The following is a 27,545-nucleotide window of genomic DNA, read 5'->3' on the forward strand; positions in this document are numbered from 1 at the left end:
CAGCTAGTTAGAAATAAAATAACCTAACCCATAACAGAAAATGTGCAGCATTTTTACAATTAAAGAAAATCTTCTTACAGCTGTCAAAATAAAGGTCCTGCTTGCGACACATCAGCCAAAGAGAAAAATGCGATAATTAAAAATGGCAAATATCGGCTATTGTATCGGTTGACCAATAGATTTTACAAATGAAGACAACTCCCGAATATCCTCAAAAGATGCTTTTTTCAGATTTAGCTCACTTCTGGGTACAAATTTGACCCAGAATATGGTTATGTATGTACACACAAATGCATGTATGAAAGGATAACTGGTTCTGATGTTTATATATTATGAACAGATTTTCTATAATCAGACATTTTATTTTATCACACACTCAAATACAATATTAAACAATATTAAATAATTACAATATTTTTGGACTACTCAGAAGACAATCTGAGTAGTCCTTGCAATGCAAAACTCACCCCCATGATGCTAGTGTAACCGATAAATAGCCGATACTAAAAACTGTACAGTAAAAAAAAAAAATAACATAAAAGATTTGCATTTTGCATTTACATTTTAAAAGCATGCATGTAAATGTAGGTATTACACCATTATTATGTACAGCATTAATAACAGATATTCATTTTGAGATCAGCGAAAGATTACATTTAAAACAGCTATTCAATTATTATTTTATCTAAAAAGAAATTTGTTTAAAATAATAACAGCATGTCTTAGATGACAGTCAATGCAAATATAAATAAAAATCTGGAAATGAGTACTAAATATCCAACATCAATCAATATATATCCATCCATATTGGTCAATAATAAATTAATACCGAAATGATACCGATACATTGGTGTTCATCCCTAATAATCAAAGTGAAACAATTTACCCCATAAAGGATTAGAAGTAGTACTTGTAAAGAGAACTTTACTACTTAAGAGAAACTAATGAGAACATCCTAAAGTTCAGTGTGGCAATTTAAACGTTTGACCATGATTCCTTGTGATTTAAAGGTGTATGGGTTTAACGGTTTAATACCCTTAAAGGTCTTTAGTCTGTTTCATGTCTATGGTATAAATAATCACAATAAAGGCCCAGCAAGTGACTAATTTTCTACACTGGGCCCGTAAGAGGCTATAAGGGAGCAGTTGTGGTAATTAAGTGTGTAAAATGAGAGCAACAAGCCAAGGTAAATGGGAGTAACTGGCTGAGCAGGACCCATGTCCTGTTCATTTAAACTAGGTGCGATTAATCAAGAGCTATGAGTGTTTGTCATTAATTACCGTTGACACGTACACAATATCAAAGTCAAATTTGAGCTCCACTGCTTGTACAAATGGTACTTACAGCATCCTGTATGCCTGATCAAAGCCCGTAATGTACTCAGGGACAGACTTCTCAAGTTCAACATCAGTCAGTCGTCTGCTTTAGTCGGCTGAGGTGTTGTTGTAGGTTTAAATCTCAGGAGGTTTTCCCACTGTAATTCTAAAAAGAAGGTTCTGTGCAAGGTTTCCGGGGATAAAAGTAGAGAAGGGGTACAAGTGTTCAACTCTACATGCGTTGTAACTTTCTGATAATGTCAGGTTAGTGGTTGTCAGTAATAATCATAGAGCTCCATACTGCTACATATGCAATTATCACCTCAGCTGTGCCAACACACACTCCTTCCCACTTTATCTGTTTCTCTTCTTCCTTTTTCTTTGCTTTTCCCCACCCTGGTTGCTGCAAATCTACCCAATAATAAAAACCAGTGGGGTGGCTGGAGAAGGCAGGCAGAGTCTGGTTTATTCTGTGAATGGAGGCATGAAGAAGTCGACACAGATCAATACAGCAGTGTGAGAAAGATGGAGGAGAGGAAGAAGACGGTGACGGATAAGCCCAAGCATGGCCCTAGAAAGCACTGCAGCTCCAGAGATAACATGAATGCCTATTGTGAGCCGCCACAACCTTTCAGTCAGTTCTCAAACCAATAGGACAAAGAGGCAACTGTATCTGTGTCCGACTTGTCAACCTGCTATCAAACTATCAGTGTATGAGTCCAGGTTCTCAAGAGTGTGTTTGAACGTGAAGTGGGTGTATACAGTGGTTGAATGGCACTATCTTCGTGTGGTGCACCACCAAGCTGCCAAGTGTCATCGCACCAATCTGTGAGTGTTCTTTACAACCTGGTGACCCCGTGACCCGCAACTCAAAAACAAGTCCACATCACCTCGTTTGACGGCTGCCCATTGCCATTTATTTAGAGGCCAGAATACACGCCTCTCATGTGGAACGAGTAGAATGTCACACCTGAAGTCATTATTGGGGGGAAACATACGCAGACGGATAGAGAGTTAAAGGCTGGTTGGAAAGGTTAGGTGGGTAAACTCCCTTTCAAGAAGTGACCTTTTACTACAATCAAAATTTCAATTTGCAGCGCATAACCGCCAACAGGAAAACATTTTTTGTTATTCCCGAACAGCAGAGCCAATTTCAACATTCATTATTTGACATTATCCGCTTGCTGCAGGGCCGTTCCCATAATGAGGAGACACTGGAGATCAGAGCCTGTCAAGCTCCACCCAAAGCGCAGCTCACATCAAAGCTTTCTACAAACACCCCCCACTCATGTTTAACAATTCTCTGCCGAAGCCCCACTGTCCGGATGTGAACATTGAAAGCAAGGAGGGAAAGATAGGCTGAGACCAATTCCTGAATACTGTCTAGTCCCCTTTTCATCATTTATTCTCCATCTCTGCTAGTGTCTTCCTTCTCCATCTCTCTGAAGGTCCTGGCTGGCTGTGCAAGGGTAATGGTGAACAGAGCAATCAATCCTAAAGCATATTATAAGCATGACTGTTATACATACAATATTGCCAACGTGACTAAATTTAATGCTAAAACGCATTGGTAATAAACAATATGATAAAAATACTTAATATGAATAATAATTCTTATTATAATATACAAAACAAATATACTATATAAGGAAATACAAGAACACACTAAACTCAGTGGCTCAAGACATTTTTGAAGGGTATAGGGAAAAGAGGATTTTCCTTGCTCTTTTCTTTGTACCATGTAAAGATACTCTGACATTCACAAAGCAAAGCTCCCTCATCAGACCACGTGGCCCGTCTATGGAAACTTAAGCCCTTCTCAGAGGTGGAGTGATGTAATAATTACCAGAGCTTTTTTGTGATTTTAATCCTGTTTTGAATGGGCTGTGCTAGTCATTTTCCTCGATTTTCAACGGACCTGGCATTCTAGTGTCTGGAAGGGTTATGATGTCTTTTACTTTAAATGCTCTGGAAAAATAACCATGGGTAAGAACAATCCCGTGAGAACTGAAACGTTGGTAAAAAGCTGTAAATGTATTCCTATGGTCTGCCTAGCTTGTAGGCCCTTTAACTACAGTTGTAAATCAGGTTCTCCAAGTGTAAACTAGAAAATAAAAAACCCCAAAAATAAAAAGATGTGCTTTACAACTATAAGTGTTTTTGTTTGTTCAATCAGAGCACTTTTTAAATTGTAAAGATGCCACACATAAGTATCATGACCTTGATCATAATACTGTTAATTTAAAAGTTAAAGAAAGGTTAATGAATTCTCTAATGCATATTAGAATTTACACATGAAAATACAGACTGCATTTTCTTTTATATCATTTATAAGCAGTAGTAAATGGGATTTATATGGGATTTGGAAGATTTACACAGGACAGTAAAAAAAGAAAAGTACAATTAGATTCTTTTAAGATTGGAACAGAGAGACAAGAAGTGTTCAGGAAGAGTATTGTTCAGACACTGCTGATGTCATGAAAACCAATAATATCCTGAAATCCAATCTTGTTCAATTCCAGGCTATAGATATAAAACTATGTTAGGTGTCACAATATAAATTTCACAACCATGAGCCACAATAATGGCTGACAATATCACATATTGCTGTTTATTCAGTATTTAGCACCTTGGCCCTTCACGAACAACAGTGCAAATAATGATTTTGGCATACAGAGTTCTGTCATGAATCTCTAAACGGCACAGGTGATAGGTTCGTACTTACATCATCATTCACAAGGCATAGCTGATTGGTTTCTTTTTTTGCATCAGCAGCCAATAAGCTTTCATCTTAGCTAGTGTTGCTGTAAGAGTTGCAGCACACTTCAAAAAACCCTCCACTTCCCCAGCTCCACCTGTAGAGATCTGCTATGGGGTAGTTTTATTTATATGGATTTTTTCGTATACTACATTATATGTGCAGCAGCAGTATTTCTGCATGCTCACAGCAGCCTGTCTGTGGATGTATTGGCAGTAGCATGTCATGGTACTTGCTTTGCAAAAGCAGCAGCGTAGCAAAACTATTCTGCCAAGACCAAACACATTAATAGAAAGTATGCATCCTTATTCCTGATGAAACCCCAGCAGCAAAAATAAATAACTAATTAAATAATAATAATAATAATAATAATAATAATAATAAAAGACCCAGTTTAATTCAGTTTAAGCCAGTCAATAAAGGACACCAAGGTCAATAACTATATCCATAAATAACTATAATGTTTTAAGAATCATGAATTTCCAGATGTTAAAGCTGTCTAATTGTTCCTCCTTCATTCTTCTTTTAATTTATCCATACATTCTGCCAGTATGCAGCCAAGACTTAGTCCAAACAGAGAAGCAAAGACACATAAAAAAAGACTCCCTTGTGGTCTACAATCAAACAGCCTTTACCCACATCCACGTTCACACAACCCTCTTCGCATTAATTACCACAACACTCACTGAATACAAACATATTGGCTTTAATGTCGGATGCTAAAAACAGACAAGCCTTGTGTGCCTCCCCGCCTTCTTTTCAAGTCAGCATAGTTACCGACTCTCATGACCTCAGGACTTCTTTAGACTCTCACCTCTCTGTTTCTATCTCCTCAGAAGTAGAAAACAGTGTCTGCAATGTTAAAAGTTGAGCCTGGGCTGAGCAGTAAGCCAGTAAAGACTGGATCAGAGGATGATTGGTAGGCCAGATGATGGATCTGGTGATAGCGCTGGGGTAAAAAAAAAACACACACACTTTTAAGAGACCTGACCATCACACAATGTGTTTCTCTCTCACACAAATCTCTCATCTTCTTATTCGGTTACCTCCTACAGTACTAGAGTCTTGATCATTCAGCGTTCGCAGACCCGTTCCTTCATATTTCATCATATCCCCGTTATTGCTCTCCCTAGGCAGGCTCAAGCACTGACACAAAATTGTGTACATTACAGAGGGATGTTATGGCTGCTGTGACAGTTTTATTGCCGCCCGGATGAAGACATAAACGGGTAATTCATGATTTCTATCAGCAATAATGCTGAAGTCCTCAAAATGCTCCTCAACTTCCATTTCTCCAAATTCTGTCAGAAACGTGTTTTTATACTGGCACCAAACCGTATAGCATGTGAGAAATGGGTCCTTAGGAAATAAAAATATCACTCTGCGGAGCTCTTTAAACACTTTGAAATGTGAGGAACTTGTGCCTTATTGTTTAAAGCGCATGGTCTCGAGTTGATTTGCAAGGCTCATGCCAAACCAGCTGGTGTGGTATGATATCTCTCAAGACAAGAAGTGAATTGGTAGTTTAACTCCCAGTGTGTGCCGGGAAGTGTTGACTCCTCTCCAGTGCTCAACGTGGGGTGCAAACTTGACGGAGCTTAGCGACTACTGTTGTCTGCAGCCACTCGTGATAAAAACACACATAAGACACAGACGGGCCTAATAAATGAGGTCTCGCACTGAGAGTACAAGTAAACAAATTCAGTTGAAAGACAGAGCGAGCCAACAGAGCCGGGCGAACATAATCGAATTCAAATTGCTGCGTGTGTATTAAAACAACCTGCTGTGAGCATGTATCAGTGTTGGGGAGAAATTAAACTAAAATTAGTGATGCTTCCAGCTATATTTTTTTGGGGAGCATGATAGTGCTTGATTGCTTAATAATGTTACTTGTCCTTAAACTTTTCCAACAATAGCAGAATTGCATGACGAATTCTACATTGATGTATATCACTTGTTATGGCAATACAGCTTCAAAATTTTCACAATCTTTTTGTGTGGCAATACAGTTTTACAAAACATTTCAGTTTAAAAATGTAAGTCTTGCCCATTATCTTTTGTTAAATTGAAATATTTATATTAAGTCACATATTAAGTTAAATATGTGATTTTTGGGCGTACACTGATGTCTTTTGTGAAAAATGTAATAAAGTGAATCAATTCATTCAAATGTTTGATTCATTCATTTAAATTAAGACTTTAGGTAGGTATGGATGTATATATCATATTAAAGTTTTGGGTCAGAAAGATTTTTTTAAGTTATTCAAACTCTTATTAAGTAGATTAAATTAAATTACACATATTATACATGAAATTGGTCAAAAGTGACAGCTTTGCTTCACATGAATACATGTATGAATTACATTGAGAAGTTCTTTAAAATTGTAACATTTCACAGAATACACACTTTGAAATGGTAGTGTATGGATATTATATTACCCTTTGTAGTATTCACTGATGTTTCATCCCAACTTTAGGTCAAATATGGACTAACCCAGCTGTTGGGTTGAAATGTTTAATACATTTTTTACTTTAAAAGTTGAGTTAGTCTATATTTGACCCAAAGTTGGGATGAAACAACCCAACATTTTTAGAGTTTCTAGAGTTTCTAGTGTAGTATGCATGGTACACAATATTATTTAATTATAATATATGTGACCATTGAACACAAAACCAAAATTGAGATTTATACATAATCACAAAGCAGAATAAGTAAGCTTATTCAAAGCTTATTTATTTTCAAATAAGCTTCCCCAAAACGAATGCGTATGAAGTGAGTGTGAGATAAGACCGGGCCTGATGCTGTCTAAACTACTCAGAGGATGAGCTCTGCTGCCGAGGGGGAGAATAGAGCGGGACAAATGCGAGGTGGGAGACGTGGCCTGTACGCAGCAGGAGAAATCCAACAGCTGAAGCTTCTCCTTCAGGGAAGAGGAGCTACTACTCCCTGCTGCCAGGCCTCCTCTGCAGGTGGTATAATCTCAGGCCTTGATTAACTACTTCTATTACCAAACTTAATTACGAAATCCTCAAGAGTGGCCTGTGCTGGCGTGAGCAGGCCAACCCCCCACAGCAAGAGAGACAAACAAATAAACAGCAGCGTGGCTCCGACAGCCAGCTTCTGACTGCTATTAGGCTCCCCAGAGCTCAGGCTAATTAATAGCCCACGATGCTATCGATGGGGGAAATAAAGACAATTGACAATTGCCTCTCGCAAGCCCTGGGAGAAAGATGCAGTGCTGAGACCTGCTGGGCAAAGGGGCTGGAAGTGTGTGTGTGTATGGATTTGCACAAAAATAAGTGACTCATTTTAAAACAGCTGCATCATTGGTAGGGCTGCACAATATTATATATATATACAATGACCAAAAGTATGAATATAAAAATAATATTAAAAATCATTGTGATTTTGTTTTCATTATTGATTATAATATTGAGATTATTATGATATTGTATAATCAAAAATTACAAATACATAAAAATAATATGGTACAATAAACACTAAAAAGTAAAAGTAATAAAAATCCAATCTGAAAAAAATATAAAAATTCTACTGTTAAATACTGTGAAATATAACTGTGAAAATTTCAAATGTTAAACCATTTAGCTTTTATTAAGATCATTTTGAAACTGTGAATTAAAATTATTAAACAAAATAAGAAGTATACTGTAATACTGTAGCCTACTGTACATACTGCAAAATTAAAAATGAGCAATAATATTATTTTATTGTGAAATTACAATAAGATATGTAATATTGTGAAATAAAATGATTAAACAATAAGAAACATTTTGTAATAATACTGTAAAAAGTTACTATAAAAATATAATGTGAAATAAAAATATTAAACAAGAAATATATTCTAATAATACTGTAAAAAAAGGGACGAATACAAATCATTTTATTTTACTGTTAAATTACAACACTAATATTTATTTATCTTAATTTCTTTGTTTTCAAACGGTAAACCATTTAGCTTTTATTTAGACTGTTTTCCAGCTGTCAAAAAAGTAAAAGCTTGTCTATTTGTTCATTTACATGTGCACAGCACAATTCACAGTGAACCTAAATGTTCTCAGACACTGAAACACTTTCACGAGCTACATGTGTGTGAATGCAGAGCTTGTAACCAGTAATACCGAGATATTGATTACAGTTCAATTTATGCATATTGTGCAGACCTAACCAATAGTGTGTTCGTGTGTGTGTTACTGCAAGCATGCTTTCCCTGCATCGCTGCTCTGAGGGCACACTGGCTGGCAGGTTGCCCAAACCAACCAGCATCCTTTCTCATGGATCCTGAAGGGCATTTCCGCCCGGCCTGCCCCCTGGGACCCAGCGGCTACACTATCTAGCGTTTAGAGTGGGGCAAAGTCAATGAGATCAAGCCACGTCATCTCTGAAGCTCACAAACGAAAACCGTGTCCTTGGTCAGAGCCCATTTTAGACTGAAAAGGTGTCCCATCATAATTCTGTCCCTCCTATTCCGTACAACATCTTCATCCCAGAACAGGCTGAATTACATCGCCCATTTAGCCAAACCATCACAGGCCAATGGAGGACACCATCTGCCCACAGTTACAAAGCACTGACTCCTTATTAGCTTGCTTGATATCGCTCATTACCCAGTCTCATATAAAGATAAACGTAGGGTGTCCTGAATTAAAGCACATTCTCTAGAAAATATTTACTAGTCTAAACAGTCTTTTTATCACTTGTTTAGTGGAGAGAGAGGAAACGCGTGGGTGAGAATGCCAGTCGGAGGATGCTAAGCTGCGCCGTACGGTGTGGCCGTGTTTAATGGGGTCTCTTTATGGAGATGACTGGTGGAGCTTATGGCAGAGAACATGCCAGATCAGACAGGGAGAGCCACGGGGAACGTCAGGCCTGCTGAAACTGAGGAATACGGTCAAAGCGGGGTGACCTTGTTAATGTCGGCACATCTTCATATGCTAAGTTGGCTAAATACTTCAGACAGCATCAGGAGAAATGGTCGAGCCACTGCTTTCAAAAGATGCATCTCTGGCTGCTAATGAACAAAAGTCATCATATATATGACTGGGGCAGGTGGGATATATATGCCCACCATTCTATTAAATAGCTCAAACTAGGAATGTGTCTATTACTGTCTAAAACAGAGGAAACATTTCCAGTTCTCTAGCAGCAGTTTATTTTGTTTTTGTGTGTGTTAAAATTAGATGAATTTGTTATTTTGTTTTGTCGGGCGGTTGTTGCGGTGGAAGAGAACGACAAGCAATGTTCTCTGGAGCACATGCTCCAATCTATTCCTTTTCCAATCTGTCACACATTTTGCTTTCCGTTCCAGTGAAACCTAAAAGGAAAACGCAAACAGCTTCCACGCTATACATCTGCTGGTACAGCTGCAATTTTATATATATATAATTTTACAAATAAAAAATAAAATAAAATAATAAAACTGATTATATTAGGTCTAGATTAGAACCCATAACCTTTAATTCTTAAAGCAAAAAGTATTCCTGGACCAAAAAGTAATGCATGGTTTTATCCACTGTGCTCCAAAATACAAGATGGATGAAGTTATCAAATTAAGTTAATTAGAACACTTGAATTAGCTATTAGGTAAGAACACTTCCTTAAATCATTGTGTAGCGAGTTAATTACAACTTGTTTTGTAGGAAAACAGGAAGTTAATATGCAGAGGATTTTTGGATATCTTGAATATCCAATTGCAGCATTTACATTTCAGTTTTGACATAGAAACCGGAAAAAAATTTATACATATCTGGATTATCACATACAATAAATTATTTATGTATCAATAAAAATAGTAAAAATCCTACTAATTAAATATTTAACAAAGTGCTGCAACTATATGCTGTAAAATCATAGAAGACTAATTCGCCATGGATCCCTTCATGGAGATTTTCTTATGAGTTTTTATAATAAGGCTTTTCAATTCATGAGTAAAATAAGGTCTGTGGTAAAACATAAGTTGAAGATAGTTGGACATATTGTCCAATAACATAAACTGCACACACTCACACCCCCAGCGTTCTTATGTAGTTACTAATTACAAACATACACAATTTATGTTTTTACTTTTTAGTATGGGCGTGTGTAATTTACATTGTAGGGCAAAGCATCATGAAATTAAATTTACCACAGCCCTAGTTTTACCCATAAATTGAAAAACTGCATTATAAAAACCCATCAGAAAAAGAGATCCCATGGTGATTTATTGTTATGGGTAATGATGTCACAGCTGTAGTACTGTAGCATGCCATTTTTGTCACATTGCAACCTCCCTTTAACACTTTTTATTAAAAAAATGATACCCATTCACTAAATAGTGAATTTACTTGGCTAAATAATTGAACAAACTCCAAACTTTAAACCTAGCAGGCAAAATACCCGATTATAAAAGCTCAAATAAATCTGGTATGACTGACTGTAATAACTGCATCTGTATTTTTCAGGCTGCATGAGCACTCTGATTTCGACAGCAGTGCTTTTACATTTGAAATGCTGTCAGTCACACACACAGGCGTTTCATTATTGACCATTTGTTGCAAAGTCCTTTCTTTTTGAAAGCTTTACCGATCATTATACAGAGAAGCCAAGCTTCCAGGTGGGACAAAGCAAAAATACATTGACTGAAAGTCCAACGTCCAATAATGATTAAAGCCTTTTGTCCAATGAACATTGATCCATCTTTGCTCCATTAAAACAAGTGTTCAGATACAAGCCACAGATTCCCACTGATGCACAACTTCAAAAAGGGTTTTATAGGCCATGCAAACCTTTACATCTATAGATATATTCATGTAAAAAAAAACATGCTTGACTTTTATTCACTAAAATACTGAAATACACTCACAGCGAGAGAACCATACCACAATATATAGATCAATAAATAGAGCAATTTAATGATAGATAGAACTAACAAAAGAAAGACAGAAAGAACAACAGACAATGAAAGAATAAACAATAGATAGACCAAAGAAAGACAGAATGATTGATAGACAGACAGACAGATAGATAGATAGATAGATAGATAGATAGATAGAGAGAGCGAGAGAGAGAGAATGACAGATATAATGATAGATGAAACGAAGAACCTTCACATAGTCTTGGAAACTGATAATTAAACCAGATCTCTTAAAGCTGCAGTCAGTAACTTTTGACGCTCTAGCGGTTAATAAACAGAACTGCTTGCGTCTTGCGGAAGAACATCGTAGCCGGAACTACTTCTCTCTGTTTATGTCTATGAAGAATCACAAAGGTACTGTGTTACTCCGCCGCGGTACCCCTGAAGCAATCTAAAATAGTCTGAATATAAACACTTATTATAGGTGCACCCTAGTTATTCAGGACAAGCTAAAAACACGGTTTGGAAAATGGATTCATGGTGTACTCGCTTATTATATACATTTTTCTACATTTTGAACACAAACAAAGTTACGGACCGCAGCTCTGATTGGTTATTTTTTTCCCGGGAGCGGATGAATTTCTGCAAATGGCAATAGGAACACAGGGAGGAGCCAGAGGAGCTTGATTTTTTCACAGATTATCTGTCTCATCTTCTACTGTCAGGACATAATGACAGGTTTAACAAATGTGTAAAAATATATATTTTAGTTACCTACTGGAGCTTTAATTAAAAAAATGTTGTGAGGTGTTATTGCCCAAATCACTGAAACATTAATTTTGGAATATTTTTTTTAAACCCAGAAGCATATGACCTTAAGTCCATGCGCCTAAACTTCCTCAAATACGTCTTGGAGTGTTGGCAGTGTGTAAAATAATCAGCGAAGTGTTGAAATGTTACATGCTCTCATTAGCCATTGGCACATGGATAGGACTGGCACTCTGCTAGAACCACGCTTGGTTTAAAGACACCTGCACAAAAAGCACTGCAGCCATCTTGTCATCCCAACTGGGTTTGATATACATCTTTCGAGACGAAATGGATGTGAAATTGAAGTACTGGTTGAGTGTGGTACAATTCACCTATGTGAGATGCTTGCCAGTGAAATTCAATTTAGAAGTGCCAATAGTGTGTGCTGGTCCGCCTCATATGCCCACCTCCCTCTCCTCCCTCCATACCAGCTTCCAGAAGGGAAGCGTATGTACACATGTATGCTGCGTTAGATCGGCTCTGCCAACTGATCCAGGACATGATGGATAAATCTAGACTTGACACTGCTCTCAGAGCTGTACCACTTTCCATCTCGCTCTCCGCCACAACGTTTCATCTTTTTTGTTTGTCCAGCGTCTCTGGAAAGATTCATGGATTCCCAGTAGGTAGAGTGTTGATGTAGCCTCCGAAACAGCTACGAGCCTCAAGCATCTGTCAGGTTGTGATGTGGAAAATGAAAGCATGTGCGTTCGTGGATGTGTGCATGTGTGCACATGTCTTTGTATAAAGCCTGGCAGCTTCACTCAAGACTTGTTGCCAAGGCATTCGTATAGCTCTAATAGCTGCTAATCTGAGACAGAGCATTCAGAAGCATTCTGCTTTAAATATCTCAGGATATTGACAGCATAAATCACACACATAAACAAACGCAAAACTGTCTCAGGATGTTAGCAGGCACTTTTCATTTATATACATTAGCACAGTGTTTCCCGAACCTTTTTCAGATTCCCACAGCTCCTTCAGTAACACTCAAGAGCCAATAACAGAACCACAAATGTTCATTTTAGCCTGTATTATGCTGTATAGAATTTATTAAAATTAAAATGGAGGCTGCTAGAGAAACTCTAAAAACATAGTTCAAAGCAAAATTGAGGTTATGAGTTTGAGGCATTTGATGGGGCTTCTTTTCTTAAAGCGATAGTACACCTTAAAATTAACATTTCGTGAAATTATCCTAGACTCACATCATTCCAAACCGGAAGGACTTGTTTTTTCTTCTGTGGCACATAATAGAAGATATTTTGAAGATTTCTCTATGTTTTTGTCCATACAATTGAAGTCAACAATTACCAAAACATTCCAAACATTTTTTTTTTTATCGTATTTTCTGTTCTGCAGAAGAATGAAAGCTATACTGGTTGGGGGTAAATTAATACGTTTTTAAAAATGAAATAAATTAAAACATAATTCATTTTTTTAATTATTGAAAATTTTGGACAATACTAATATATTTTAAAATCTTTCATTTTGGATTTATAGGATTGAAGTAAAATAATTTCAAATACCTGGCTATTGTTTATGCTTGGATTAGCATACTAGCATACTACTATTATTATTCATGCAGTGAATTTAATACTCACAGTACATAACTTTTGCCAAAATATGCAATACACAACAGAACACACACTGCACAAAAACTGTATCCCATACTGCAATACAATCAACTTGACCTTCCAGTGATGGATGAATAAAAAATAATATCAGTCATTTGCAGTCATTTTCTTTTACCAAACTGCTCAAATTAAAGGCATTTTCAACATTTTCAAATGTAACTTGTATATATGTGTTACAAATAAAGTCACTGACAGATTTTTCAAAATATCATCATCTATATTCCACAGAATAAAGTAAGTCACACAGGCTTGGAATGACATGATGATGCAATGCAAATAATGGCAGAGTTTTTAGGTGAACTATCCCTTGGCACCACTGCATTAAATATGCACATAGTATTGTACTGCTGCATAATACAAAGTTTAACACACTTTACAAAAACTGTATGAAGTGTAAACTATGCAGAACACCAGTATTCCACCCAAACACATCCGCTGTATTTTTCACACTCATACTCATTAAATGAAAATAGCCTCTGCGTGGATTTTTGGGTGATTGTCTATCATTAAGGGAACGAGACACTGTGAGCTCTGCCTCAATGCTCAGTTTTTCACAACAAGAAGTGCGCAACAAATACAGAAAATGATGCGCAGAGGGGAGCGACGTTAGGACAGCGAGGTGACATTCGCATGAACTTTGCTGTCCAGCTGGACCACACAGCAGCGCTGAAAGGGCCGGGCCAGGGAAGCGACAGATGCATTACATCAAATTGAGACAGCGGATATTACTCTCTAGAAAAACAGTGATGTCTTTGTGAAACTAATAAGGTTGGGTACGAACACCAGCTGCCAGTCCGATCTCTGCTGTTATGACTGGAATAGTGAACAAAGTGGCCTTCGACTGTCCCATCTGTCCATCACGAATCACAGAGCTCGCCGTACAGCAGCAGTTGACGGAGAAAGTTGACAGTGTTTCGAAAGGTTAAAAGAGCAATAAAAAAGTATATATGAGTGACACAAGGTGACGGTCACAAAGGCTGTAGAAATACGGTGTCACTCAGAAACCAGGCTGCTGTTAGACAGCGCTACCCTTCTGCTCTCTCTCTCGCCGTCATATACAGAAACAGCCAACGCTAACAACAGTCAGCTGTCAACTCGGTTTATCCTAAATGGCTGTTTTAAATTGGAAAGCGCTCATACTCTGTTGTTGGACACAGCTTGGGGCAAAACAAGAAAACTCTATAAACTTCAGAGGTGCCGCTGTGTGAAAATGGATGCAAATTTTTTCCTATGACAACACTATGAGTCATTTTTTATTCTAAGAGTGATTCTATTACTCAAAAAAGAACAAAAGAACAGAACACTGCCACAATGCTCTCACACTATTTTAGTAGTGGAAAAACAATGCTTTGAACCTCTTGGTCTGTATCAGGTAGTCCTTCAGGGAAAGGGCCTGGCTTCAGTCTTTTAAGTTGATTCTTTCGTAGCTGCCCTTTGTGAATACAAAAGTGTTGTATGTTTCCATCTTTCAAAATAACAAATGTCCCAAAAATAACCCCAAAATGTCATGAGAGTCTCATCAGATGGAGTGCAGCATAAATACAGTGTTACATAAATTAAATTAAGTGGTATGTGCACATCCATAAAACAACAACAACAACAACATAAAAATAAAAAACTACTTTAGATAAATGTTTAAAAACCAAAAGAATAGCACATTGTCACAGTGATCTCAAACTCTATTTAAGAAGTGGACAAACAACATTTAGAGCCTAAATAAGCAGTAGTTCTTCAGAACTCAACGGGCAAGCAAATTCTTGAAATTCTTGAAAGATTTGGTTTCTCTTTAAAACACAAATTTAAATATTTTTTATGCAACCCTGGGAAATTTCCATCTTTTTAATGAGATTACAATTCCACAAAAACTTTAAAGCTTGTTTATATAGTTTCAAGAAGTTGCTTGATGCGAGAAAACCAATGAAGTTCATTCCTGCATCATTAAATAACATTTAAGCTTCCATTTACCATAACTGATGTGCGATGATCAACATTTATATGCAAATAAAAGCCTAAATTAAACCTGTCCATTATGTAAACCAATCATTTGTCTTCAGATGACCTGGATTAAACTTCTAAATTCACATGAGTTCATTTACAATCTCAGTCAAAGTTTTGGTGGAATGGACTTTCAAAGGAATCTCTTAAGTTTCATTAAAAGTATCTTCATTTGTGTTTAGAATATAAACAAAAGTCATACAGGTTTGGAACAACATGAGGGTCATTTTAGTTTTTGGGTGAACTGTCCGTTTAAATTTCCAAACATACTCGGTTTCTGTTTACTAATAGCAGATGGCACACCTGCGAGAGACCCGCTTCATGTCGCAAGAACAATTCAATCTACATCCAAACCTGCCAATAAAAATCACAGGAGCATGAAAGTGCTAATTAACAATAATTCCATCACAGTCCGTCTAGCCGTCTCCCTGGACTCTATGAAAATCAGAGTTTCCTTCCTACACGTTTACGATCAAGCTTTCTGATTGAGGGCTGGGGAAAAAAAACAATGTGCTTTTAGAGGATTTCTCCACCTTTACATCACATCCGTGTGACCGCGGCCAAAAAAATCTCATTGTGTTCCTGGCAGACAGAAGCGTAAACACAGATAATGGCGAGTTTTACCTCTGGCTTGATAGGATCATGTGGGGAGAGTTACTTTACCTGCCTTAGGCCATCCCTGCTGTTCTGCATGATCCGGAGGGCATAGTTCGAGCGCTGGCCTTTGCTGTTGAACTCGATGCGGCCTGTTAGACCTTCCAACTCTACCTATCCGGAGAGAGAGGGACAACATGTTAACGCCTGGGGGTATCATGCGATCCCAGCCACAAAAGTCTTCAGTGCTATATCGATTTATAGAGCTACGTGGACAACAGAGCTCCTCACTTGAAGCGTTCGCACAATGCAGGAAGCAGCTATAGATCGGCGTATGTCATGCATAGGATGATGCAGTAATGACAAGCTGATGTTAGTTAATCTTTAATGACACAATGTCTCGGTTTCACTGATTCTGCTGAAGGCTGCAGTTCTGACCAGGGTTTGTGGGCTGCAGTGGTACAGAGAGCAAAAACTAAATGATGAATGAGCCTGCAACGGCAGCAGGTGAGATGACTGGCAGCTCGTGGGCTCTCCCTGCGGTTCTTACCATCCTCAGGTAGTTCATCAGACTTGTGCCGTGCTCCCAGATCTTAGAGGACTTGCAGGAGAGCTGAGTGGCTCCTACGTTCTGGCTACGGTTCAGCTCCTGCACGGCTGCCACCACCGTGTGTACCGCATCAAACAGCAGCGCTGACGAAAGCTGAAACACACACACATAAGAGTAAACACACCGACCTAGCGAACAGAAAGCAGTACAATCCAACTATAGGCTGGTAAGCCGAGTGAGATACACACTTCATGGCCAAAAGTATGCTGACAAGCTTTTGATTAGTGATTTTAGCTATTCAGGCGTAGAAATAAATATGCATTTGGCGGATGCTTTTATCCATAGGGATTTACTGGCAAAAAAGTATAGCTGTATATTCCCTGTAAATAAAACATGAATGCACTAGAAAATACATCGGAAATACATTAGACCATGAAGCTGTATTTAATTAAATTGTATTTTATAAAAGTCCTTAATATTTACTCTAAAACCATTGGGCTCGCTAAGATTTTAGCTTAGATTGGGGTCGCTGCCTTGGAATTATAAGGTTCTATCTGCATTCTGAGCCATTTGGAGATATTGAGCTTGATTTATTAGAGATACATTTATTTGATCAATTTATTTCTCAGCCTTTTTTATTCTAATATGGGGACCTACCTCATTGGGGGCATGCATAATGGTTTTTATACTGTACAAAAGTATATTTTACATCAGCCATACACCGAAACCTAGCCCTCACAGAAAACTTTTTTTTTTCTGCATTTTAACAAAAATAAATAAAATAAACAAAAATAAAAACCTTTTACCTAATTTTTATCAAAAGAGGGACATCTCCAAAAGAGATTTTGCCAGGTTTAGCTAACTTTTGGATACAAATTTGTCCTTAAAATATGTTAAGTAGTTACACACACACACACACACACACAAATTAATTTCCACCTCCTTGACCTCACTGATGCTCTTATTTGAATGGGAGTAAATTCCTGCATCCATGTTTTAATATCTACTACAAAGAATTCTGAAGAGTGAAAAACGTATAAATGCCTGCGGTGGTGAAATTAAATGCTCAAATAAAGCACATGGATTTGGGTGTTTGGTTGTCTGCATGCATTTGGCCATTCAGACATTTCATCGTTGATCGTTGTGATACAACCACCACTTCCTTTGCCCCCTCAGCCCCCTGGAACTGAATTACTGACCACTTTAATTATATCAGATGGCGTGTTAATGCACTGCAGCAAAGGCTGTGGAGTTTCCTTTCCCCTCTGATATCCATTATGGTGCTAAAGCTTTCTGTAATGAGGATATGTTATGCTGCATTATGGAACAGCACAGCAGCTTAGAGGAGGTGGAGATGTGTGTTTATGTGTCGTGAGGAAAGATTGAATGTGTGACTAAAATAGCAGTCTGTGTATATTTGGTTGACTACGTTTCTCTCCTTTCTGTAGAAAAAAACGAAAACAGTGTAACTATTCTGGTCAGACGCAGGGAATGGTCCTGGATGCTCTCATTAGGCGAATGCAGAATGACAATGTTTGCGCGCTGCTGACTGAGGCAGATATGCAGGTTCGCTGGTTAATCTCTGCACAGACTAGCCAGTCTAGTCTTTGGCTAATTAAGTCCAGGGCCTAAATATCTGTTTGGTTAGTGTCTTCCCTATCAAACACATTAGACCAAGCTAGTTTTTGAGGCTTGCATTTCTAGGCCAGTGTGTAACACAGAGTTGAGTCTCGCTGTGGGGTTTAGACTTGTTCTCTCTCTCATCTGTCTGCCAGACTACAAACCATCTTCTGATTAATTAAAAATTAGACCTAATTAAATGAGAAGTGCAACCAGGGTTAGTTTCTTAAAGCAGTAGGCATTTATTTTTCCTAAAGTCTTCAAAAGTCCATTCAGCTTTAATTAGAGTACAAACATTTTAAATGAATTATTTGGACTAACTTGCATATATCAGATAAAGAAATGTTACTGATCGATCTTTGATCATTTTTTTTCTTTATTAGCTTGCCTGGATGTTTGATGGAGTACAAACTGGGACTGAGCTCAGGAATAATACATTATACAGATGTTTTCATTTCCAATGTGACGGAAATAACTGTGCTGACGTGAACATGCAGGGTGTGTGTATTCCTCAGGGTGAATATGTGACTGTGTGATGAATTATACAGCCATAGCCTCTGCATCAAGGTAAGCAAGAGGACATGGGTAGTAGGCTGTTCCAAATTAATTAACAAAGCATCCTTGAGTTATAAATAAATGACTTATTTCATAATATGTACTAGACATAAACTTAAAAAGAGACCATTTTTAAAGGATAGCTTTCCCAAAAACGTAAATTTTGTAATTATTTATTCACCCTTGTGTTGTTTCACAAGTTGCTCTTTTACATAAAATGAAAGTGAATTTATGATTTCAAGCTCCAAAATGATCAAAAATAGTGTAAGTGTAACCCACAGTGAACATATGGCTACTTTTAATGGTTTTATGATGTTTTTGTTTTTTTGGAGTTCATAAGGACAAGCACAGTCTACTTTCATGATAATAAATTGGCTGCTTGGACATTCTACTTAACATCTTCTTTTGTGTTTCATGAAAGAACGAAAAGTAACTGATTTCATCAAAATATTATGAATTACTCATTTTCATGTCCTTTCAAAACTGTAAGTACTTCGGAACATCTTCGTAACACAAATTAGGATATTGTTGATGAAATCTGAGAGCTTTCTGACTCTGCATAGAAAGCAACACAACTGAAAAATTCAAGGCCCACAAAGGTAGTAAGAAAAATCGTTAACATAGTCCATGTGACATCAGTTGTTCAACAGTAATGTTATGAAGCTACAAGAATACTTTTTGCATCGTGGTACTCCTGTGAACATGCAGCAAGAAGAAATTGTTTAATAAAGTAGTGATTTTTGTTTTCTTTGTTCAAAAAGTATTCTCATAGCTTCATTAAATTAAGGTCGAACCACTGATGTCACATGGACTATTTTAACGATGTCCTTACTACCTTTCTGGGCAGTGAACGTTTCAGTTGCATTGGTGTCTATGGAGGGACAGAAAGATTTCTGATTTCATCAAAAATATCTTAATTTGTGTTCTGAAGATGAACAAAGGTCTTAGGTTTGGAACAACATGAGGGTGAGTAATTAATGATATCATTTTCATTTTTGGGTGAACTATAATAATTTTTCGATTTAATTCTGAAAGTGGAGTTATCCTTTAACACTGATTTAATCATATATATACAAAACATCTTTAACTAAGAGTTTCTCAGCCTTACTGGTGTTCCTGCAAAAGGAGCATGATCACAGTTCTCCTGCCAGGATCGATTGAGGCTGAGGACGAAGTCCTCAAAGAAAGGATGTGTCCTGTTGAAGACTGAAAACCCGACGATGTTGACTCGTTGATCAGCTAAATCGTCCAATCGTAGCAGAGAAAATTCCTGCAAGGGAAGAAAAAACATTCAAGTTAATTCACCAAATATGAGTGCTTCTTATCAAGCTGCTAAACTCAGGTCTCTTGTCGAATCTAAACAACCTAATGATTCCCATAGGAAGTAAAACAATATAGTCAGGCTCATTAACAAGCACTTGAGGTAATTCTGCCAATTCCTGGGCCACGTAATTCAATTCAGCAAAAGTTAATGCTTAGAAGAGCAAATCCCAGGAGGTGCACTTTTGAGATTGTGTGAAAGCAGGTAAAAAAAGGTCCGCAGTGTTGTCAGTCTGCGTCCCGGGACGTGCAGTACATCAGCTGAAGGTTAATAGAGATGTCCCATGAAATTCCTGCTGACACTATTAAAGTCTATGACTCTGTCACCATCACTGGCTCAGGGGACACTGATGATGTGAAGAGGAAGAGAAGTCATAGTGCTGGACCCACGACTCCAGAAAAGAGAAGAAATGATGAGAAGAGACAGAATGAACAGACTATGACAGAGGAGAAGAGACTAGATAAGATGAGACAGGATCAACTGAAACTAGATGAAAGTAATGAGAAAAGATGAGATGAGCCTAAATGAGAAGAGAGAATACGAGACAAGATGAGGAGAGAAGAGACAAGAAGAGATGAGACAAGAAAAGAGAAGATATGATGAGAAGAGACGGAATGGACTAAAACTCTTCTCAGAGAAGAAATAAGAAATAAGAGAAGAACTGGATGAAAAATAATTAAATAAAATGAGACAACACTACATAAGACGAGACCGGATAAATTGAGACCAAATGACAGTGAAGAAGAGGAGACTAGATGATAAATAATGAAATAAAATGAGACAACACTACATAAGAAGAGAAAGATGAACTGAGACCAGATTACAATCAAGAAGAGAGAAGAATATATATGGGAAGAGATGAGATGTGTTGATACTAGATGAGACAAGACTGAATGAATAGAGACTAGATCACACAGAAGACTATAAAGAAGACTGGATAAACAGACTAGATGACAAAGAAGAAGAGATGAGACTAAATGGGAAGATCTGAAATTAAATGAGATGATATGAGATAAGATGAGACAGAATGAACTGAGACTACATAGAGAAAAGAAGACTAAAAGAGAAAATATGAGATGAGACTAGATGAGAAAAAAATGAAAGAACTGAGATTAGATTACAAAGAAGAGAGGAGACTAGATGGGAAGATCTGAGATTAAATGAATGGAGACTAGATGAGATGATACATAATAAACTAAGACTAGATGACAGGAAAAGGAGGACTAAAAGGTCTGAGACATTATAAAAAAAGATGAAGTGAGACTAGACAACAAAGAAAAAAAGAGGAGAGTACAAGGGAAGAGATGAGACGAGACTAGAAAAGATGAAACTAGATGACAAGAGAAGAAGAGAAATTCTGAGATGAAAGAAGACTGCATGAGAGAAGACAGAATGAACAGACTAAGACAGAGAAAAGACTAGATAAGATGGGACAGTATCAACTGAAACTAGATGACATTAATGATAAAAGATGAGATGAGACTAAATGAGAAGAGAGAATAAACGGACTAGACATCAGAGAAGACGAGAAGAGGAAAACAGATGACACTAGATGAGAAAAGACAAGAAGGGTGGCTAGAAGATAAAGAAAAGGAAACAGCATGAGATGAGAAGAGACACGAAGAGAAGACGTGTTAGAATGAGATGAGAGACACCATAAGATTCGTGAGTTGAGACCAGAACAGACATGATGAGATTTACCATAAAGAGAAGCCTAAAAGACTTTATGAGAACACACAGGATTACCTGAGAGTAGAAGAGAACGAGATGAGATGAGACTAAATGAGAAAAAAAGAAGAGGAAGCATGTTGAAGCCGTGTGTGAAGGAGGGGCAAGGGAAGGTGAGCAAATGATCCAAACACACACAATAGCAAATCCCCAGCCTTACATGAGGTAGCATGCTGTAAGACTGAAGACCCTCAGATCAAAGACAACACAATCTTGTCCTCTCATTACAAACACAAAGCCAGATGAGGACAGCCACCCGGGCCATGGGCAGAGCACACCGCATAGGATTAAAGCCTCTGCCGAGAGGACAGGAGGAAAAGGAGGGGAGGGCAGTGTCATGGGAGAGCAGAGACAAAAATGCACTGCAGAGCTTCAAGAGACAGTTTGTTTCAGAGGAAACCCGAGGGATAGAGACCGCCGAATCTTCTTGTAGATAACAGAAGCTCCTCTTTTCTTATTTTAGAGGTGGAGCGGCCTTTCTGATTCACTAAAGAATGGCCATGTCAGCTTTTGATTTGATTAAAGGCCGTCTCCTGATCAGATAACAACACAATGCTGCGAAACAATGTTGAAATATGCTCAAATGATACTGGAGAGAGACACAAGGCTGATTCCATTCTATAACAACAAAATCATGCTGCAAAATGTGTTAATATAGAACCTCCAGCACTTTAAAACTCTCACACTCACTGTGAAGCGTCAAACTTTAAACTTAATTAAAAAGAGCGAATAATAAAACACTTTTCATTAGCAAGCCATTTCTGAGACATTAGAAGCCGCAAGCTACAATCTGTTGCTGGCATAAACAAAAAAAACATCAGAGTAATGCCGCTGACAATCCATAATGCTGTTTATTGTATGGCTTTGCAAATGAACCTTTATTGTAAATGGACTCATATTGATTAGCTTATAAGAGTGTGTGAACAATTGACCCTTCCTCCATCTGCACTCCCTGCTGTAGTCTGACAAGCCCGACGGGAACGGACCTGTAATTACTCTCCGAGCGCATGTTAATACTTCATTAAAACAGAGACAGTGTAAATGAGCCAGTCATTAACTGTGGCGCACTTTGAGCCACTCACACACGACACGGAAGGTCACCGAATGTCCCGCAGCACGCGTGGAGTGTGTGCATGTGTGATTGAGCAGACAGCATTTACTAAAAATGAACTGCCCACTAATAGCACCTTTCATTTGCGCGTGCAGTCTGTTTCAGCACCTAATTCACTGAAGTAATTATGCAAATTAGATAACAGCACAAACAAGTTATGAATACAATTCACATGTTGCAGATAATAGTTGTTACAGATAACGAAAACTACTAAACACAGTTTTTATTATTTGAAATAAAGCCGAAATAAATAAGTTTAAATTGAAATAAATGTAAAATAAAGCTAAACAGAAAATACAAATAAAATAACATGACACAAGCACACCAGCAAAGCAACTGCCTAGAAAGGAAGCGTGTTTGCACTGAAAATAATGATAATGACTTCATTTAAATACTCACAGTGCAACGCTACTTCAGCACACTTAACACCTGGCTAAACTGGATTGCAAGTGGTTAGTGAGTTTTTTTTTGTTTGTGTGTGTGCCACAATTTCCATAAAACACATAAAAACCATGCACACAAACAGTTATTTAACTGTTTGGCCAGCGTAAGAGAAGAAGCATCTAGGAGACAGTTGGACCCCTGGGACAGCAGCTGCTCCTGATCTCTGGCAGGATGACAGAAGAGAGAGGAGAAGAGAGGACAAGAAAGAGAGAGAGGAAGGAAAGGGACTGGATAGAGGAGAGAGAAGGGAGGTGAGGCACTGACAGGCTGGCGATGAGCCCCCTGACACAGCCTGTCACCTGAAGATCAATCAGAAAAGCAGAACCTGGGCCAGCTTGCTGCATGTTTCACTGCTGGCAGACTCTCTCACACACACACATATGGGTGTACACACACATGCATATTGTTTGTTGTGGCACAGCCAAACAGTGTTTGGAATAATGAGCTCCCGGGAGGAATGCTAAAACAGTAGAGGGTCCGAACAGGTCTGGAACCCAAATCAAACTAATTCCACCTGCAAAGTCATTCTGTGTTTATTTAATTGACAGTCAAAAAAGGACAAACTGACAATCTAATATTCATTATCACAAATAAACGCATTCCCACAGGTTTCAGAGTACAAAGAGAAACGAAAATAAATATGGTACAAATATAATAAGAAGACAACGCAGTACAACAAATGCAAACTAATGAATTAATATGGCGGCATCTGAACATGCATACTTTCCTATATAGTAACCAAAAATGTTGAATGAAGAATGTTCAAATTCGCTGTATTATTAAAACAGTACACAAAATGTACCAGATAACCTTCTACTTTGTGTGAGATTCTGGAGAGCTGAGATTTCCACAGCTGTTAACACTGAATCTATAAATAATTTTTACATTTTTATAAAAAATTAAAATAAAAACATCTGTATGTACACTATAACACTGTACTCTGTGATTACCTTGGCATTAAATTACAGAAAGCTAGTTAATGCTGCTGCGTAAGTGTTTCTAATACTAATGCTGAGCGCTTTCATGATGCTTCGAAACCTTTGCGAATAATTTATTTCAAGCCTGTGATTTGGTGCATGTATCAAACTGCCAAAGTAAGGTAAGGGTTTTACCTGATTTCAAATCAGTTTTATACATTATTAATGACACATTTATATAGTAAAAAGGAAGGGTAGTAGCTGCAAGTCTCTTATTGGTCTGATTAACTAAGCTCTCCATAAAACAAACAAAAGAAGAAAATTACTAAAGTAACATAGTATACAGACATTTCATTTAACAGGTTAATTGTTGAAACAATTTGTTCGTAAAAGATGCAATTTGTTTTTTATGCATGTTTAAGTTTTAAGCTGAGTTTTCATGGCAGTCATACCGTTCTGAATAACAGGCATGTTTCTAAAACCTAGAAAGAGTGAAAAATTTTGTGAAGCAAATGATTCAATTGAATTAAAAGTTTTAAAAAAGCTTTGTTTCTCCGATCAAAATACAATAGCGGAGGAAGCGACTGTAAATTTGACATCTTTCTCTTTTTTTGATCAACATAATTGAAATCAATATCTTTTGTAAAGTCAGTTTTGCTAATGGAAATGGGAATGTAAAAATGATATTTTATATTACAGTTCATGTTCACCACTATGAAAGAAGGGCCCTGAAAATATGAGAAGCATCCAGGGACACATTACTGTTCCATGATGACACAGGGGACTATTTGTAAATGGCATTGAAGCAAAGCAACTGACACTGTACATGGCGAATTTTATACATCTGGATTGCATTTGTAATACATACACACTTAAAAACAAAGGTTTCAAAATGAGATTTTCACACAAATGCCATATGAGAACCTTTCTGGATTCCCAAAGAATTTAAAGTCCTTTTATATATACATATATATATATATATATATATATATATATATATATATATATATATATATATATATATATATATATATATATATATATATATATATATATATATATAATAGTGTTAAGAAATTTTTGTGTAATGGAAATGCTTTATAGACTAAATTACTTTTTAAACGGTCATAATACTTATTCAAAAGAAGTACTGTGCCTACTCAGAAAGTAAACGATTTCAGATGAACTTCAGGAACTTAGAGTCCCATCTCAACTATTACGTGACTTAATGTGCTGTACTCAAATTGTCAGCATGCTGAAACCAAGATTTAGGTGTTCTGTGGGTGTTAATTGATTCCTAGCAAGGTGCGATGTGGTTATGTAGGAGAGGCTGGTGTTATGATGTTCAGAGTTGCTTGCTGTGAACATCCTTCATGGTGTCAGTGGAAAAGTGCCAAGAGAGAATAAAACAGACTTTTTCTCTGACAAGAGACAGATCTTTCACTCACTGAATCACTCATTCATTCAGTGATTTACTCACTGATGCAAGTATTACTGACTTATTTTGTTTGTTCACTACCACACCTGCTCAATCAATTGAACTGAGCACTGAGGTATAATACAAGTTATCATTTCTAATCATCATTCCGTCCCAACACGAGAAAAAAATCTTCATATTCAATGTCAATACACTCCATTAGCAGCACAAACTGACTAAGTGTCAAAAAAAAAAAAAAAAAACTAAGAAAAGGCACTGTTTTGTACATAAAACTACTGTATATTACTTCACAAGACTTTGAATATAGTACACTACTTCTATTTATTTATTTTTAAAGAACAAAAAGTCGATGCTCATTGTAACTGCATGAAAAGAGCAATCAACACAGTCTTTTGTACTGCACAGAGGAAAGAAAGTCATTCGGTTTTGAAATGACATGAAGGTCAATGATGATGGAATTTTCATTTTGGGTGAGCTATATGCCTTTAAACTTATAAACAGCAGGGGGGGGGGGGGGGGGCTCTAAGGAGAACTGTATTCTAGACTTGGGCCACAAACTAATGAATAGGATATCGATTTTCTCAATGATAACATCATTTAAGCACCATCCTTTTACTCTATGAATTAAGGAGGTAATGAATGCCGCTTTAAACTGCCCCAATAAAATCTCTGTGAGTGATTATCTGAATAGCTGAAACGTTCACACAGTGTTTTTGGCAGATATAAGTCATTTTACGCTTGTATTAACTGGCATGTAAATTCATGGCATGAATCAGAGAGAGGGATCCCTGCTGACTGCTAATGATTATAGTTGTTGACAGTGTTGAGTACATGGTGGAAAGAGTTAGGATTACTATGTGTGAGCCTGTATTTTGTAGTCTTCTCATTGCTTAGACTGGGAGATTGGATTCACACCCTGACATTCACAACAATCTATGCGGGATGACACACACACACACATCAACACACACACACACACACACACACACACACACACACACACACACACACACACACACACACACACACACACACACACAAACACACACACACACACACACACACACACACAAACACACACATATTATTATTATTATTATTTATTCTTCATATTGCAATGTGACTTACTTCAAGCTAAATTCAGAGGGAATGCAAAAATGACATTGCTGTACAATGCAATGCCACATCTTCACAGCAGGGAATATATAACCATAAAATTGGTAAAGTCACAATGAAACAGAAGTTGTTAATTAGATGAAGGCAGATCTGAATGTGAGATTGCAGTCGACTGTAAGTAAGCAGAGGGTTTTAAGTGGACTACATGATTGGAAAAGTCTGACATACTTCAAAGAGAACTCTGTCAATTTAGGAAATTTACTCATCAATTTAGTTAGACATCTCTTTATTTAGTTAGACATCTCTTTAAGAGATGTCTAACTTTTAAACTGGCTTTGGATATTTGTGTCTGAAAAAAAACTTTGCAGATTATTTGCAGTTGCTGTCATAATTTTTTTTCTTTTTGAGAAAATTGCGAGATGTTTGACATATTCAATAGATCTACTTAAACATGCATTACATCTTAAAATATAATATGTTTAGAAAAGTATATAATGCATTTTTTTTTAATAAAATATGTATACATTTAGTGATATGCCCTTCTCTATGGTTATTTTTCCTAGTTTATAAATAAACTATGGTCACTTAATGACCTTCTCGAGGTAAAGGTGATGTCACATGACATGCTTTTTTATTGAGTTTTTCCACAGTTGAAACATTGATTGTGATTACATTACAGATTATTCATGTTTATTTCATGCTATAACTAAAGTGGAAGAGATGATTGGTTCACATGCACTCCATTCTGCCATTGGACCTGGGAAAAAGAGTTTTATCAAACATAAAA

At 37.2% G+C, this 27,545-nt stretch overlaps 1 protein-coding gene across 1 annotated transcript in view; it reads right to left on the bottom strand.

Annotated features, from left to right (window-relative positions):
- The window catches only part of grik4 (glutamate receptor, ionotropic, kainate 4), a 301,146-nt gene that overhangs the window by 35,252 nt on the left and 238,349 nt on the right, over positions 1-27,545 (bottom strand). Inside the window, exons 9-11 of the mRNA XM_052576587.1 lie at positions 19,792-19,953; positions 16,509-16,661; positions 16,028-16,132 (exon numbers count right to left, since the gene is read on the bottom strand). Coding sequence (XP_052432547.1) covers positions 16,028-16,132; positions 16,509-16,661; positions 19,792-19,953 — 420 coding nt within the window. The remainder of the gene's footprint in view (positions 1-16,027; positions 16,133-16,508; positions 16,662-19,791; positions 19,954-27,545) is intronic.

The sequence above is a fragment of the Carassius gibelio genome, chromosome B15, assembly GCF_023724105.1.
Source record: "Carassius gibelio isolate Cgi1373 ecotype wild population from Czech Republic chromosome B15, carGib1.2-hapl.c, whole genome shotgun sequence".
NCBI classification, from domain to species: domain Eukaryota; kingdom Metazoa; phylum Chordata; class Actinopteri; order Cypriniformes; family Cyprinidae; genus Carassius; species Carassius gibelio.